At 41.2% G+C, this 18,528-nt stretch overlaps 1 protein-coding gene across 6 annotated transcripts in view; it reads left to right on the top strand.

The window, feature by feature from the left end:
* The window catches only part of TBC1D4 (TBC1 domain family member 4), a 215,469-nt gene extending 200,746 nt beyond the window's left edge, over positions 1 to 14,723 (top strand). For all 6 annotated transcript variants that reach the window (XM_055542657.1, XM_055542659.1, XM_055542656.1 and 3 more), the window contains 3 exons: positions 1,736 to 1,905; positions 8,525 to 8,701; positions 12,248 to 14,723. In XM_055542657.1, the coding sequence (XP_055398632.1) occupies positions 1,736 to 1,905; positions 8,525 to 8,701; positions 12,248 to 12,481 (581 nt within the window). In that variant the 3' untranslated portion in view covers positions 12,482 to 14,723. The remainder of the gene's footprint in view (positions 1 to 1,735; positions 1,906 to 8,524; positions 8,702 to 12,247) is intronic.
* Positions 14,724 to 18,528: the final 3,805 nt, after the last annotated feature.

Raw genomic sequence — 18,528 nt, 5'->3', positions numbered from 1 at the left:
TTTGGTCAAATTGGAAGTATTGGCCTGATTGTAGGTCATTACCAGGATTGAAAAACATGAACTATAATAGAATAAAGAGAATACATCAGTTATAGGGAAAAAAATGTTATTTGGAGAAACTTCAAATTTGAAGATATATCCTCCTCCAGGGGATTTTCCCAACTCAAGGATTGAACCCAGGTCTCCTGAATTGTGGCCAGATTCTTTACCATCTGAGCCACCAGGAAGCCCAAAGATATATTAATACATGTAATATGTATATATAACACCAGATTACAGTGTACTGTGTCCTTCTTACTAGGGGCTGTGGTTTTAAAAATTAGACACTGCATTAGTGCTGATACAATTTGTAGGCAAAGTGCAGCAAAAGAGTAAAACAAGGATGCCCAGAATCAAATGTTTACCAAATATCCATTTTTATATTGAGCATACACGATTGCTTTTTCTCCAGGGAAGTTTTCTTTGGAGCTTGGGTTTCTATGTGTAGGTCTTCTATAAATCCTTTCATTTATATATTTTCTTATCAGGAAATAGCTTATCAAATCTAAAATGATATTTAGGGTATCTCTCTCTGACTTACCCTAGGAAGCTTGATATCTGAATTCAGGAAACATATTTCCCCAGTCATCTGTTTTTTGCTAAGAGAATATGAATGATGCTGTCAGCTCTACAATAGCCACACCATTCTTAGAATTGAGTGAAGAACAGAAACTGTCAGCAAAGGGAAAGATGTGTGAGCAAGAAGAATGACCATGTTTGAAGGGATTGTTTCATGGTTCCCTCATTTTTAACAACCCCCTCTTGTTTATTACTGACTACAGAATGGCCTGGATTAAGAGGAATGCTCATACAAAAGTATTTAGTACTTTTCAAAACTGTTGTGTGTTTACATTTGTTTGGAGCAAAGTTCAGAGTTAGGGTGAGGCTCTGGTGGCTGAAACGTAAAGCGTTTGCCTGCAATGCAGGAGACCTGAGTTCGATCCCTGGGTCAGACATATCCCCTGGAGAAGGTCATGGCAACCCACTCCAGTACTCTTGCGTGGGAAAATCCCAAGGACAGAGGAGCCTGGTAGGCTACGGTCCATGAGATCGCGAAGAGTTGGACAGGACAGAGCACCTTCACTTTCACTTTCAGAGTTAGGGTAGCCTTTCTTTTTCTCTTCTGATTTAGGTTATACCCTGATTTTGATTTTTCCTTTAAAGTTTTTTTTTTCCTTAAAGTTTTTTCTCTAGTACAGGTTTCATTACATATTAACTGGTTCTTGTAGTTTTTTATTATGGTAATGAGAGTTTAATCCTAAGCTATTGATTATGTTGATTTGTTTTTGTATTCTCCTCATGAAGAAAATCTAAGTCTCCATTAAATTTGCAACTGCTGCTGCTGCACTAAAAATTATAAATATGTGGACAAACAAATATATAATTTATCTTTTTCTTTTTACCCTGACCTTATCTGAGGTTCCTAAATAAGTAAGAAGAATAGTTAAACAACTGTTTATTTGTTTTGGTCATATTATTATTTATTTCAAATCTAGGTTATTTTGACCAGTTTTATTTTGCAAAATATTCTGTGGTTCTGTTGCAGTAATTAAAACAACGACCATACACACACACACACATACACACACACACACACACACACACACACACACATACAACCATGCAAAAAACCCCTTTAACACACAGAGGTCATATTTTACAGTAGTAGAAGCATAATTTATCTTTTTTTTTTCAGATATTATTTTTCTTCAGGGAACTGAAGTTATATTTAAGGTTGCCCTAAGCCTGCTGAGCAACCAAGAGACACTCATAATGGAATGTGAAAACTTTGAAAATATTGTTGAATTCCTTAAAATCACTCTCCCTGATATGAATTCATCTGAAATGGAAAAAATAATCACCCAGGTATGATTTAAATGGTAATAATAAGGTATAAGATTATATAGCAGTTTCTCTACTAATTATATTATTAAATGTTTTAGCATAAACCTGTGTTTTGCTTGACTATTTTTAAATTTGATCAGATATATTTTATCTAGAAATGAAACTGCTGTGTAATTTCTCCTTGTGACATTGTGTGGCTGTGCCCAGGCAAGGCGATTCAGTCCTTGCCTGTGATGATTCATGAGTTTTTCAATTTAGATCAGTGGTAAGACTGAAGATAGAACTGAAAGAGTTAGGAAGACCTGATAAATGAATAAGCTGAGACGCGCTTAGCTTTGTAATATCGTTGTGTGTGTTGGTCACTTAGTTGTGTCCTACTCTTTATGACTCCATGGACTGCAGCCCACTAGGCTTCTCTATCTGTGGGATTTCCCAGGTAAGAATACTGGAGTGGGTTGCCATTCCCTTCTCCAGGGGATCTTCCCCACACAGGGATTGAACCTGAGTTTCCTGCATTGGCAGTCAGATCCTTTACCCTCTGAACCACCAATTCTGTTTTAAAATATATAAGGAGTACACATGACAGGAGTGAAGACTGGAATCAGACAGTCTTGGATTCCCCATCAGCTTCCAGATCTTTTATTAGTTGTGTCTGGTACACATCACTCTAACCTTCTGAACCTTAGTGTTCTCACCTGCAAAATGGGGCAGTTCTGACCCAAGAGGTTTTGTGAGGCTTAAATGAGACTTGCTTTATTAGTCAGGGTCCCTTGCAGGAAACAGAGTCTACCTCCAGCTACTCAAGGGAGGGTATGATTTACAGGAGTGCGAGCAAGGTTAAGGAAACAACCTTATGTCCAGGTGCTTAGGAACCAGTGACAGAGGGAACTGTTCATATCCCTGGTGCTGCATCCAGAGAAGGAGGATATGATAGTGCTGCCAGGCCCAGTGAGTGCCGGAAGTCTGGAGGCAGGCTCTCTGGAGGTTGCTGTGCTCTTGGTGAGCAAGGCAGGAAAGGAGCAGGGAGGAAGTTACCAACCTCTTTCTTCTGCCCCTTTTGATCTCCTGATGACCTTTGCCATTGGCTGTACCCAACCAGAAGTCATGAGAAACGCTAGGCTGGATGAAGCACAAGCTGGAATCAAGATTGCCAGGAGTAATATCAATAACCTCAGATATGCAGATGACACCACCCTTATGGCAGAAAGTGAAGAAGAACTAAAGAGCCTCTTGATGAAAGTGAAAGAGGAGAGTGAAAAAAATTGGCTTAAAACTCAACATTCAGAAAACGAAGATCATGGCATCTGGTCCCATCATTTCATGGCAAATAGATGGGGCAACAGTGGAAACAGTGTCAGACTTTATTTTGAGGGGGCTCCAAAATCATTGCAGATAGTGATTGCAGCCAGGAAATTAAGTGATGCTTGCTCCTTGGGAGAAAAGTTGTGACCAACCTCAGTTCAGTTCAGTTCAGTCGCTCAGTCATGTCCAACTCTTTGCAACCCATGAATTGCAGCATGCCAGGCCTCCCTGTCCATCACCAACTCCTGGAGTTCACCCAGACTCACGTCCATCGAGTCAGTGATGCTATCCAGCCATCTCATCCTCTGTCATCCCCTTCTCCTCCTGCCCCCAGTCCCTCCCAGAATCAGAGTCTTTTCCAATGAATCAACTCTTCGCATGAGGTGGCCAAAGTACTGCAGTTTCAGCTTTCGCATCATTCCTTCCAAAGAAATCCCAGGGCTGATCTCCTTCAGAATGGACTGGTTGGATCTCCTTGCAGTCCAAGGGACTCTCAAGAGTCTTCTCCAACACCACAGTACAAAAGCATCAATTCTTTGGCGCTCAGCCTTCTTCACAGTCCAACTCTCACATCCATACATGACCACAGGAAAAACCATAGCCTTGACTAGACAGACCTTTGTTGGCAAAGTAATGTCTCTGCTCTTGAATATGCTATCTAGGTTGGTCATAACTTTCCTTCCAAGGATTAAGTGTCTTTTAATTTCATGGCTGCAGTCACCATCTGCAGTGAATAAAGTCTGCCACTGTTTCCACTGTTTCCCCATCTATTTCCCATGAAGTGAAGGGACTGGATGCCATGATCTTCGTTTTCTGAATGTTGAGCTTTAAGCCCACTTTTTCACTCTCCACTTTCACTTTCATCAAGAGGCTTTGAGTTCCTCTTCACTTTCTGCCATAAGGCTGGTGTCATCTGCATATCTGAGGTTATTGATATTTCTCTCAGCAATCTTGATTCCAGCTTGTGTTTCTTCCAGTCCAGCGTTTCTCATGATGTACTCTGCATATAAGTTATATAAGCAGGGTGACAATATACAGCCTTGACGTACTCCTTTTCCTATTTGGAAGCAGTCTGTTGTTCCATGTCCAGTTCTAACTGTTGCTTCCTGACCTGCATACAGATTTCTCAAGAGGCAGGTCAGGTGGTCTGGTATTTCCATCTCTTTCAGAATTTTCCACAGTTTATTGTGATCCACACAGTCAAAGGCTTTGGCATAGTCAGTAAAGCAGAAATAGATGTTTTTCTGGAACTCTCTTGCTTTTTCAGTGATCCAGCGGATGTTGGCAATTTGATCTCTGGTTCCTCTGCCTTTTCTAAAACCAGCTTGAACATCAGGAAGTTCACAGTTCACCTATTGCTGAAGCCTGGCTTGGAGAATTTTGAGCATTACTTTACTAGCATGTGAGATGAGTGCAATTGTGCGGTAGTTTGAGCCTTCTTTGGCATTGTCTTTCTTTGGGATTGGAATGAAAACTGACCTTTTCCAGTCCTGTGGCCACTGCTGAGTTTTCCAAATTTGCTATGGAATGAGGTTCATGACATTGTACAGGAGACAGGGATCAAGACCATCCCCATGGAAAAGAAATGCAAAAAAGCAAAATGGCTGTCTGGGGAGGCCTTACAAATAGCTGTGAAAAGAAGAGAAGTGAAAAGCAAAGGAGCAAAGGAAAGATATAAGCATCTGAATGCAGAGTTCCAAAGAATAGCAAGAAGAGATAAGAAAGCCTTCCTCAGTGATCAATGCAAAGAAATAGAGGAAAACAACAGAATGGGAAAGACTAGAGATCTCTTCAAGAAAATTAGAGATACCAAGGGAACATCTCATGCAAAGATGGGCTCGATAAAGGACAGAAATGGTATGGACCTAACAGAAGCAGAAGATATTAAGAAGAGGTGGCAAGAATACACAGAAGAACTGTACAAAGATCTGTACAAAGAACCCAGATAATCAGGATGGTGTGGTCCCTCACCTAGAGCCAGACATCCTGGAATGTGAAGTCAAGTTTGCCTTAGAAAGCATCACTACGAACAAAGCTAGTGGAGGTGATGGAATTCCAATTGAGCTGTTTCAAATCCTGAAAGATGACCAGCCTAGACAGCATATTAAAAAGCAGAGACATTTCTTTGCCAACAAAGGTCTGTCTAGTCAAAGCCATGGCTTTTCCAGTAGTCATGTATGGGTGTGAGAGTTGGACTATAAAGAAAGCTGAGTGCTGATGAATTGATGCTTTTGAACTGTGGTATTGGAGAAGACTCTCGACAGTCCCTTGGACTACAAGGAGATCCAACCAGTCCATCATAAAGGAAATCAGTCCTGAATATTCATTGGAAGGACTGATGCTAAAGCTGAAACTCCAAAACTTTGGCCAACTGATGTGAAGGACTGACTCACTGGAAAGACCCTGATGCTGAGAAGGATTGAAGGCAGGAGGAGAAGGGGACGACGGAGGATGCAATGGTTGGATGGCATCACCAACTCAATGGACATGAGTTTGAGTAAGCTGCAGGAGTTGGTGATGGACAGGGAGGCCTGGTGTGCTGCAGTCCCTGGGGTCACAAAAAGTCGGACATAACTGAGCAACTGAACTGCACTGAACTGAACCAGAAATCAGAGGAAGGAAAGTGTGGGGAATGCAGGTCAGAGGGGTCTGCCTGCTAGGGTACCGAGAATGGTTGAGGGCAGAGAATGGAAGCAAACGGAGGGTAATCAGTATATCGTATACCTAGTTCCTGATTCTTCATAGGGACCAGGTAAGTGGTAGTTATATACTGTTGTTCAGATGACATGAATATACTTAAGACCAGATTTGTAAATAAAGCAATCATGCCTTATGAGTACTGATAAAATTTACCACTTTCCAAGAGGCCCTTGGGATAGCAGATAAAAGACAGAGTTTAGAGCAAGAGAAAGGGAGTCTGAGATCTTGTGCTAGTGTTCAGCTATCTATTAGCTGTGTGACTTTGGGCAAGTGAGGGCAACCTCTCTGAGTCCCAGCTTCCTTCTCTACAGAATGGAAATAACATTGTTTTTAGGGGTAAACCTAACCAACTCAGTTGAAGAATTTTGTATCATTCTATACAAGTCTATAACAAGAACTCATTTTATTACATGTAAAACTTTCTTTCTACCACATGTGTGGAATTGAAACCACAAGCAGATTATTCTGTAAATACTTGTGAATATTTTTTATTTGTTAAGATGCTCTGGAAATAGAAAAATATAAATTTTATTTACATATTCACTTATTCCCCAATTCTTCAGAAATATCTTTTGGGACTGGCAAGTAGTCAGAGATTGTGGTTTTGGAGAGAGATGAAGTTTGATTTGAAATTAGATCACCTTTCTTTTCTAAGATTAATGAGGGAATTGCCTAGCTTTGGAGATTATTACTGTGGTTATTTGATAGAAGTTATAGGCTGGTAGATTTGGACTTGATATTAAAGATAACTTTCTAGCCAGTAGAATTGATTAACTATGGAATAATACTTTGGCCAGCTGATGTGAAGAGTTGACTTATTGGAAAAGACCCTGATGCTGGGAAAGATTGAAGGCCAAAGGAGGAAGGGGCAGCAGAGGATGAGATGGTTAAATAGCATCACCAACTCAATGGACATGAATCTGAGCAAAATGTGGGAGATAGTAAAGGACAGGGGCACCTAGCATACTGCAAAGAGTAGGTTTCAAAGAGTAGGACACAACTTAGCAATTGAACAAAAATGAACTGTTAATATTAAAGGAGACTTTGATGAGTTTTATTTACTGTAAAAATGCAAATAATGTAGAACAGCACAAAGAAGAAAGTGAAGTTACACATCTCAATAGCTTGAGATTTAAAACATCTTAAACATCCTCTTAAAATCTCTAATTATACTGTACATGCTGTTGTGTAATGATTTTTTATTAAAATAGTTGTAGAATATCAGACATTTTTGCATGCCAATAAATATATTCATGCTCTCGTTTTTAATGGTTGTATAGTAGTCCAGTGTGTTCATACTCACTGGGTAGGGGGAAAAAAGATGCTTATTTAAAAAGAATAACCATATTGTCACGAAATATCATTTCAATTCTAAGATTTGAGTATCTCTAATAGTAGTAGTGCAAGTAAGTCAGTGAGATTTTTTGTGGTTTCTTCTCTCCCAAGAGTGTTACTGTGGATACCAATGCTTAAATGGCAGCTCACTTTCTCTTGCATGTTTAGACTAAGGAGGAGTTACTTGTTATCTAACTTCAAAGCAAACTGTCTTCCTAATGAGTGACAATACGGGAGAGCAGAGGCAGCTGCAATTAAACAGCTCTATACAGTGCCCAATTCCCAAGTGGCACAGTGCTACAGAATGCACCTGCCAATGCAGGAGACGTGGGTTTGATCCCTGGGTCAGGAACATCCCCTGGAGAAGGAAATGGCAACCCGCTCCGGTATTGTTGCCTGGAAAATCCCATGGGCAGAGGAACCTGGCAGGCTACAGTTCATAGTGTCACAGAGTTGGACATGACCGAGAGATTGAATACATATGTACAGTTTCCAGGGTGTGCAATTTTAAAGATTCTCTCTCTGGTAGGATATGTTAGTGAATTCTAAGAGACTTGCATGGATTAGAAAATGGATGAAAATATTTAGTACAAGCCCTTTCTACCTCCTTGACAAATAATTAGAAGGGCTTTTGATCTTATTATTATAGAAATACCCTATGCAGTTTTTGGAGAAGGCAATGGTAACCCACTCCAGTACTCTTGCCTGGAAAATCCCATGGATGGAGGAGCCTGGTAGGCTGCAGTCTATGGGGTTGCTGAGAGTAGGACACGACTGAGCGACTTCACTTTCACTTTTCACTTTCATGCATTGGAGAAGGAAATGGCAACCCACTCCAGTGTTCTTGCCTGGAGAATCCCAGGGATGGTGGAGCCTGGTGGGCTGCCGTCTATGGGGTCGCACAGAGTCGGACACGACTGAAGCGACTTAGCAGCAGCAGCAGTATGCAGTTTTGCTTATTAACCAGCAAAGATGATCTCCAACTTGTATAAGAGTTACTCAGTTACTCATGTTTATCTGGTAGGCTACACTTTGGGAGACCATTCCTAGATTATGTATATTTTGGTTGCAAAATATCTTTGGACATTAACTTTCTCTAGTGTCTTGGCCACCTCCTGAGAATGTGTCAATTGTATAGAAATGATCTGTTTGTCTTTATCTGACAGTCACATTTGTTACAATTCCCTTTGTTTGATATGTCACGCTGTTCCTCATTAAGAAGTATTGGGAAATGCACCTTAGATACACAGATGTATCTTTGTGTACATCCTGAAAGTCAGACTGACCCCTGTTTTCACTGCAGGTTTTTGAGATGGATATTTCTAAACAGTTACATGCCTATGAGGTGGAGTATCACGTGCTACAGGATGAACTCCAAGAATCTTCCTATGCTTGCGAGGAGAGTGAGCCCATGGAGAAGCTGGAGAGGGCCAACAGCCAACTGAAAAGACAAAACATGGACCTCCTAGAAAAATTACAGGTAAAGAGATAGCGATTTAACCATAAAAGCTGTTGAGTGCCTCCTCTCCTGCATAGAACCATCCCAGGAAGGATAGAGCTGTGGTATAGATTGAACCATTGCTGACTGTTGACTTGTGTATCAGATTGTGTCCAAGTGCCCTGGGGGCTGCAAATGCACATGCTAATTTAAGTATCAGTTGGGAGAGAAAATCCCCTCTCACAAAATAATTAAATGGCTGTTCAGAGCAGAATCTGATTCAAAACTTACTGGGTATTGCACGTGTTTGGTTTAAGTTCAAGTTGGGAGGGATTGACTAGAGGAAACTGGGAAAACTCTGGGGGTCTTGGGGCTTGAGCTGGACTCTAGAGGCTTGGTGGGAATAAGAGGGGAGTGTTGAAAGCTGGATGATACGGCAGAACTTAGAGGAAACTTATATCCATTTAAGATTTACAATGGGGAGAAGTGGGGTAAACATGATGGAGGCAGATTTGTAAATAACTTTCAAGGTCAAGAAGAAGAACACAGCTTTAATCACGTTGAGAGAGAAATCTCTCAAAAATGTTGAACCATACTTTAGGGAGATCAATCTGGAAAAACCTTGATGAGGACAGATTAGAACAGGGAGAGAAGGTAGGGAGACCAGCTAGCAATTATTTGTAGAAATCTGATTGGGGAAGATGAGAACTGTCTAGAGTAAAACTCACAGAAATGGAAAGGAGAAAATTGAATGAAAACAGGTAACATGTAATCCTTGCCATGAAGGAATTTGCAGCTGATAGCTTTAATGTGGTGATCTCCAAAGAAGATTTAGCCAGGGCCCAGGCTTGATTGCTCAAGAGCTTTTGTGTAGCAGAGTTTTATTAAAGTGAAAAAGGGACAGAGAAAGCTTCTGACATGGACATCAGAAGGGGGACTGAGAATGCCCCCCTTACTAGTCTCAGCAAGAGTTATATACTTTTTCAATTGATTATTACAGTAAATCAAAAGAATGTCTCAAGGTTGTAAAGGTCTTACCAGATCCACTCCCACAATTTACATTTTAAGATAACAGGATTGGAGCTAACAATAGAAAGAAAGGTCTTACCAGACCCACTCCCATAATATACATCTTAAAATAACAAGATTAGTCAGAAGGCTCTTGTTAAGGAGAAACATGTCTTTGAGCAAGATACATTGTTATATTGACTAAGACAAAGCAATGTAGAAAAAAAGGTCTCTCCTTTTCTCCTCTTGAGAACCTCAGACCCCTTTCTCCTTCCCTAAGGCCTTGGACCCCTTCTTCCTCAAGGGCCCTGGATTCCTTATCAACCTACCTAAGGATGGGCTCTCTCATAGTTATTTCATAATATAAATTCTGTATTTATTTATCAGTGCACTCTTACAAATGCGGTGTGATTTAGTGTAAAGTAATATTGCACATCTGTAATCTATATGAAGTGTGCTGTGTATCCAAGCCTCAAGGAATGGGGTTTTCGTGATCAGAGGAGGGGGAGGGGAGAAAGTAAAGCTTCCAGGGAGCTGAGGGGTAGCGGGTAGGGAGTGTGGGGAGAGGGATTCTGAGTTAGAACTTAAGTACCCAATGGCTCCTTGGTTTCTGCTTACCTGTCACTTCGTCAACACATGTCTCCAAACTAGGGAACACTAAAACACTGCTTTGATGTGTGGTAACTCCTCTGAAGGATAGCTGGGAGAGTAATAGCTTAGAAATGAGGGGTTCCTAGAGTAATTGCTCCCCAAGAAGAAACACTGGCCTCCTTCATTTCATCTATATTAGCTCTGGCCCATACAACATTTTATGCCTTTTTCTATTCAAAACAATGCCAACAATGTTGTGTTAGTGCATTGCTAAAGATCATTTTTTTAAACAAGATCTGCAAATTCATCCATACCATTTTTCTACATTCCACGTATAAGCGATATTATGTGATACTTGTTTTTTCTCTTTCGAACTGACTTCACTCTGTATGACAGTCTCGAGGTCCATCCACATCTCTGCAAATGGTACTATTTAGTTCCTTTTTATGGCATTGTATACAGGTGCCACATCCTCTTTACCCATTCCTCTGCTGATGGACATCTAGGTTGCTTCCATGTTCTGGCTATTCCGAATAGTGCTGCAATGAACATTGGGCTGTATGTATCTTTTTGAATTATGGTTTTCACTGGATATATGCCCAGGAGTCAGACTGATGGATCATATGGAGGCTCTATTTTTCAGTGTTTTAAGGAACCTGTATACTGTTTTCCATAGTGCCTGTGCCAATTTACATTCCCACCAACAGTGTGGGAGGGTTCCATTTTCTCCACATCCTCTCCAGCATTTATTTACCAAATTATATCTTTGTTTGGGGTGTTAATTATATGAAAGTGAAAGTTGCTCAGTTGTGTCTGACTCTGCGACCCCATGGACTGTAGCCTGCCAGGCTCCTCTGTCCATGGAATTCCCTAGGCAAGAATACTGCAGTGGGTAGCCTGTCCCTTCCCCACGGGATCTTCCAGACCCAGGAATTGAACCAGAGTCTCCTGCACTGCAGGCTGATTCTTTACCAGCTTAGCTGCCAGGGAAGCCCTCCAGCATTTATTGTTTGTAGATTTTATGTGTGTGTGTGTGTGTGTGTGTGTGTGTGTGTGTGTGTGTGTGATAGATACCAAGGTGGAGGAGGAGGAGGGGGATGAACTGGGAGATTGGGATTGACATGTATACATTATGGGTACTGTGTACAAAATAGATAACTAATGAGAACCTACTGTATAACACAGGGAACTCTACTCAGTGCTCTGTGGTGACCTAAATGGGAAGAAAATCTAAAAAAGAGGGGATATATGTATATGTATAACTGATTCACTTTACAGCAGAAACTTACATAACATTGAAAAGCAACTATACGCCAATAAAATTTTTTTAAAAAGAGACAACAGTGTTTATTTTCAGAAAGAAAAATAAACAGGCTATTGTCCTTTATTACTAGGATGTTTCAGTGATGATTAGTTGAACATTTCTTTATTTAGGGAAGGTGGGTTTGCACCTACTTTATGTTATAATGATTTTTATTAATGGTTACAAATTTTTTCATTCACAGTTCAATGTTGTCATCACCCCTGGGTTCCCAAGTTGTGTGGGCACATCCAACACCTGTAAAAACTGATAAGATCCCATGTAGGTGTTGAGCAAACACTGTATTTCCTCTCAGAGGGCAAAAAAAACCTCTTTTAACACCTTAGGGCAGGGTCAGGAATCTCCTGTTTTTCCCTGTCAGATCCCAGTCACTCGAGGAGAAGGCCTGTGTGTGGAGTGAGTACCCTCACTACTGAGGGATGATGCATTTTTGGTGTATTCAGTGAAATGAGATGTATTTTGTTAGAACTCTAGTTATATTTTTGAGAACCATAAAAAATCGCCATGTCATGGACGGTTTCCGAGTATTTGCTTCCTATACTATTGTACTAAGTAATATGATATGATTAGCTAATATATGTAAGTTCCGACTGCTGCTGTGATGATGAACCAAAACCTTCAGATTGTTGATTTGGCGGATTTTGTGTTTTTGTTTTTGCCCCAAACAGATAGCTCATGCTAAAATTCAGACCTTGGAGTCCAACCTGGAAAATCTTTTAACCAGAGAGACCAAAATGAAGTCTTTGATCCGGACCCTGGAACAGGAGAAGACGGCTTATCAGAAGGCAGTGGAGCAGATCCGGAACCTGCTGCCTGCAGATATTCTAGCCAACTGCGAACCACTGCTGAGAGACTTAAACTGCAACCCTAACAACAAAGCCAAGACAGGAAACAAGCCATGAAGACTTGCCACCTCAGCAGGACGTGACCATTCAAGGATGCTACAGTCTGGAGGAGTCTGCATGTTGCTGGCCCAGCCCTGGACACCAGAGCTGACAATCACTGAATTGGTTGTGAGCCCGTTGGAGCCAGTGGCCCTTGCTCTCCTCAGAGCATGCCAGTTCTAAACCATTGTACATATGTAGACTGTTTTTTGCTGTCCTTATTGACTATGTACATATATATAAAATGGACATAAAGAGTTCATGCTTTCAGATAAAAGTAGATGCATATTTAGAGCAATTTTTTAAAAAAAGAAATCAGAACTTCATGAAATCCACACCAAAGGGAAGTTAAAGTGCAGTTCCCCTTGGACACATGTGACATCAGTTTGTCTTTGTAGTGAAACAAAGCTAGAACATCTTTGTATATTGAAATATACTTGAAAAAAATGAATGTATTTTTTTCTCCAAAGAATGGCATGTTTCACTCAGTGGTGGAGAGGTGGAAACATTTGTGTAACTTTATGTGCATCTGTCTTAAAATCTACTGACATTATATATATATGAGGAAAATGACTGATTGCCAGTAAAGCTCCTCTGAGTTTTTCAGGAAAGTAGGGGCCTTCCCCTGCTACCTGCTTTGTGCCAATGAGCATGTCGCATCTACATGCATTTTGAGTCTGGTCAGGCATTACTTTAGTTGTGTGTAAAGAGGAAACAAGACAGTGGCTGAGTCTGCCCATCCAGCTCAAGGTGAAAGAGAACATTACTAATTTTCTAGTAAATTAGACCAGCGTTTTGTTAAACTAAACATATCAGTCCTTAAAAATTAATTTAGGACCTAAATTATCTAGCCCTGGAGTAGGAAATGGCAACCCACTCCAGTATTCTTGCCTGCAAAATCTCATGGACTGAGGAGCCTGGCCGACTACAGTCCATGGGGTCACAAAGAGTTGGACACGGCTGAGCGACTGAGCATACATAAATTGTCTAGATTAACTTTCTACCTTTTTACTGAAATTTCTCCTGAATGAACTACTTGGTGCCATAGTTAGTGACAAGGATTTGCCATTTCCCACTAAAGTGTGGGAACTCTTGTCTTAGTTCTCTCTACCTTAAATGGAGGGTAAGGAAATGCAATTATGATTGGTTTTCTAAAGATGAGATACTGTGTTGAGATATTTTTTTTTGTCAATTGACAGGTCTGATAAGGTTGTAATCATCCTCCCCTTCCACATGAGTGTTTATGAGAACTGTGGAATGTTTAAAACAAACTTGAAATCTATGGGAAGGGAAGGAGAAAGCCTTTCTAAAACCTACAGTTCTGCATTTGGACTCCTGACTTTCTCAGTCTACAGAGAGATTATAACAAGACATTCATGCATGCTGGGTGAATGGAAGGAAAGCAATTTTTAACTTACACATGGAATTTCTCCATTTCAGAGATGATTCTATGACAGTGCCTCGGAAAGTGGATGCAGCAATTTTGCCTTTCCAAACAATATTTTTCATCACTGCTTTTTGCAGTACTTGTATTATCACAGATGGATTTCCTGGGATAATTTTCTTCAAAGGGAGTTTGTTATACACAAGCTACAATGTATTACAGAGTAGAAAAGTAAAGCTCTAAAGGTTTCAGAAACATTTGATGAATGGATAAGAATCTGAACACCCCCTCCCACCCTCCCCCGACCGCCCAGTTACTCAGTGGAATGTAGTGACTCAGTGCAGTGTAGAAAATGCAATGTTACAATCAGCACGCCCTCTCATCCAGGCAGTTTCTCAGAAGAAAATGAAGTCTTACTAGTAAAGTTAATGTAATTTCTAGATTCTAGAAAATGCTGACCTAATCAGTTGGGGCCACCGACCATTTTGTTGCTTGGATTTCCCTCAAATTTCTCTATTTGTAGGAGAGGTATTTTCTTATGAGGAATATGATAAATATCATCTGGTTACTGTCTGGTAATGAAAATTATCTGGTGTGTATGATACACAGGTGGTAGCCAGGGAACCTTCAAGTTGGGAAAAGAAACTTTTTCTTTCAGTTCAGTTTAAATTTTATTCTGGATCTTCACAGTCAATGTTATCAGTTGGATTATGGTGTTCAGGGCTTGCCTTGGATACAATATTCTTTTGAAAATGAATTTTCTTTTTATTTTGTGATCTTTTAAATGTTGCACCAATTATGCTTCATGCATTGTTACATCTTCATTTGGTTAATGTAATGTCTAGTTCATTTCCAATAAATACATTGCTGCCTGTTTCCTTGGCTGATTGGTTTAGCCTTTGTAATAAGAGAGAAGACCTTGGTTAGAGTCCTTTACAAAATCTGCATGGGTTGGATTGTTGCTACTTAAAATTTGTTCACTGATAATTCTTTGAATCAGAGACAACAAAGATAATTTTTAGAAACATTTATGAAAGTACATTCAGTTCAGTTCAGTCGCTCAGTTGTGTCCGACTTTTTGGGACCCCATGGACTGCGGCACACCAGGCCTCCCTGTCCATCACCAACTCCTGGAGTTTTCTCAAACTCATGTCCATCGAGTAGGTAACACCATCCAGCCATCTCATCCTCTGTTGTCCCCTTCTCCTCCTACCTTCGATCTTTCTCAGTATCAGGGTCTTTTCCAATGAGTCAGTTCTTCACATCAGGTGGCCAAAGTATTGGAGTTTCAGCTTCAACATCAGTCCTTCCAATGAATATTCAGGACTGATTTTTTTTAGAATTGACTGGTTTGATCTCCTTGCAGTCCAAGGGACTGTCAAGAGTCTTCTCCAACACCACAGTTTAAAAGCATCAATTCTTTGGTGCTCATCTTTCTTTATAGTCCAACTCTCACATCCATACATGACTATTGGAAAAACCATAGACTTGACTAGACAGACCTTTGTTGGTAAAGTAATGTCTCTGCTTTTTAATATGCTGTCTAGCTGGTTATAGCTTTTCTTCCAAGGAGCAAGCGTCTTTTAATTTCATGGCTGCAATGAAAGTACATTGTCCGTTACTAATTTTCAGCTGCTTTCCCAATGGAACCTTTTGCTGATAGGTATAAAAAGGCAAAAGATAACCATATGGACAGATCTGCATTTACCCCTTTTGTTTTCTGTTTACCCACATAGATAGTAAGTGAGAAAAAGAGGATAAGAAAATACAAAACTAAAATTGAGTTAACTCCTCAATAAAAAGATTAAGGGCATTTGTTGATATGATATAAATGTGTTTACATAAAATAGGTATCATCAGAATATTTTCAAATGTATTTGTAATTCAATAAATGGATACTGTATCTTCTTGCTAACTTTAGGACTAAAACTTTGTAATATTTTGTACTACATGTAATTAAGCATTTTGAGGACTCAGTGTAGGTGTAAGTATTAATAGAATGGTCTCTTAATATCCAGATTAATTTACCCATTTTATCACCTTGTCACCATTTTACTCTGCTAGATTATAGAAAGGAAATCTGCCATCTGAATTATTTAGTACTCTACCATGATGTATCACTCTTATTTGCTGTGATATGTCAAGACAAGCACTAGATTTAAGGTGGGGATTGAGTCTTGGCTCTACACCTTTTATTTTTTCATTCAACAAATAGTTTTTGTAAGCCAAGCTAGATGCTGAGTATTCAGAGGTGGAGAAGATACAGTCCTTGACCTCCATGAGCTTGTGGTGTAGTTGCAAGGAGTCAATTAGAAAACAAGAGAATTTACACTATAACAGGTATGCTGGGTAATCCACACCAGCCTCGCTACACGCAAGCTGCCAGGAGGGCCTCATAGTGCTTTGGCGTGGGTGGCAAGTCCTCAAAGGAGGTGATGCCTTCCCTGAGCCTGGAAGAGCCAGTAGAAGTGGAGTGGCCTCTGTTGAACAATAGATGAATGAGAAAGAATGGCATATTTCTGAGATCACAACTCATTTCTTAATCCCAAAGTACAGTTAGTGTTCCCATGGAGGTGGGGCAGGGTGGTGGTGGGAGACAAGTCTCCTGATAAGCAAGGGCTCTCATCATGAAGGTTGTAGCTATTAGATAGCTAATAGATATTTTAAAAGAGTTTGAACTTCACCTATTGAGAAATGGGAGCCATTAAGGCCAGTAACCTGGCAAGTGACATGCTTTGATTTGCTCCAATCCACCTAGTATGTTTGGACAGAAGTTGGGGACCGGGAAACTGCAGTTAAGTGAATGCATTCAAAATCTAGGCCAAAAAATAGTAAAAGCCTGGTCTGTGGCAGTGACCTTGGGAAAGAAAATCAGCCTAGACTTCTCTCTCTCTTTGATATAGTTGGTCACTGAAATCTGATAGCTTTGTCTGCTAAATATTTGTCCATTTCCCCCTGAAATCCCTGAAACCAAGGGTAGTCACCAGACAGATCTGTTATACTCTGCCTGTCTGCTGAGTTGCTTCAGTGGTGTCTGACTCTTTGTGAACCCAAGGACTGTAGCCCACCAGGCTCCTTTGTCCATGGGATTCTCCAGGCAAGAATACTGGAGTGGGTTGCCATGCCCTCCTCCAGGGGATATTCCCCACCCAGGGATCCATCGTGTCTCTTATGTCTCCTGCTTTGGTAGGTGGGTTCTTTACCACTAGCGCCACCTGGGAAGCCTGATTGGGTAAACAACTTACTTTATAACAAATTTAACCTGCCTACACTAATCAAGGTAAATTTAATTGTTTTTAGAAAAACTTGCATGTCCTCCAAGCATCAGGTAGCCTAAAACAGTATGACATTTGTGCAAACTCATTTTCAGGAACTTCGAATCAGCTGTGTCCAGTTAGAGCTCCAGCTGCTTAGGACTTGCTTGGATCAGTGCTCCTCCAGCTGGGCATGTGCTAGTATCAGATGGGGAGAAGGCGATGGCACCCCACTCCAGTACTCTTGCCTGGCAAATCCCATGGACAGAGGAGCCTGGTAGGCTGCAGTCCACAGGATCACAAAGAGTTGGACACGACTGAGCGACTTCACTTTCACTTTTCACTTTCATGCATTGGAGAAGGAAATGGCAACCCACTCCAGTGTTCTTGCCTGGAGAATCCCAGGAACGGGGGAGCCTGGTGGACTGCTGTCTCTGGGGTCGCACAGAGTCGAACACGACTGAAGCAACTTAGCAGCAGCACCAGCAGCAGCAGCAGAATCAGATGGGTGATGTTTCAGAGGGCCAAAAACTCCACCCACAGAGCACTGGTCCCCTGTTAAGAAGTGTGCAGCTTAGCTGCACCTGTGCAGAATGATAATTACCACACGTTTTCCTTCTCTCCAGTTGGCTTTCCACGCTCCCCATGTCTCAGCTTCATCCCGAGCCCCTCACCTGTGAGGCACATTTGAGTTCTATTCTGCTATCTCCTCTTTTGGCTGTCTCAGGGACAAGCCCTTTCTCTGGTGCAAACCTTGGCATTTCAGTGTTTGGCTCACTATGCATCCAAGAAGAATGTGGTTCATTGACAACCCCATAGCTCTTGCAGGTAGGTGCCTTATTCATATCCTTGCTAGAGTTTAAACTGAGACCAGCACCCATTTCGAGGGGCTCCAAAGTCACAGATATTGAGCTACTTGGTGTTTGTTTGATAAATGAGGAACCAGATTTGCCAAAAATCCTACCTAGAGAGCATGGCAAAGAGAGCCTGTCCAGATACGGGTTGTTACCACGTACCCAAATTGCGCTCACCTTGGGCAGAGGGACCTTCCTAAAACGTGACTCTCAAGTTTATCCTCAGTTTGAAACCCTTCCAAGGCTCCTCCTTCTTCCCAGGATCATCCAGTCTTTGAGGTGACACACTTGGCCTTCCATGAGTGTGTCCCTGTCACCTGTCCAGCTTGTCCTCTGCCCTAGTCAAATGCTTAAGCTCCATCTCATTTCCTGAACCAGCTGCCCTTTAGCTTTGCACCGGCCACTTCTTGTCCTGGGTGGTCCAGAAGGGCTCCTTTCTCCCTGTACTCTGTCCGGCTCACTCCTTCAGGACATGTTTCCATCTGTACTATATTGTGGGAGGAACCGAACTCCCCCCGCTATAGCCCAGGGTGTAAGGTCATTGGTTACCCTGAGGGTCCTGCTGACCTTCAC

Source organism: Bubalus kerabau, chromosome 12 (genome assembly GCF_029407905.1).
Source record: "Bubalus kerabau isolate K-KA32 ecotype Philippines breed swamp buffalo chromosome 12, PCC_UOA_SB_1v2, whole genome shotgun sequence".
Classification (NCBI taxonomy): domain Eukaryota; kingdom Metazoa; phylum Chordata; class Mammalia; order Artiodactyla; family Bovidae; genus Bubalus; species Bubalus kerabau.
This window is presented reverse-complemented; position numbering and strand designations above follow the sequence as displayed.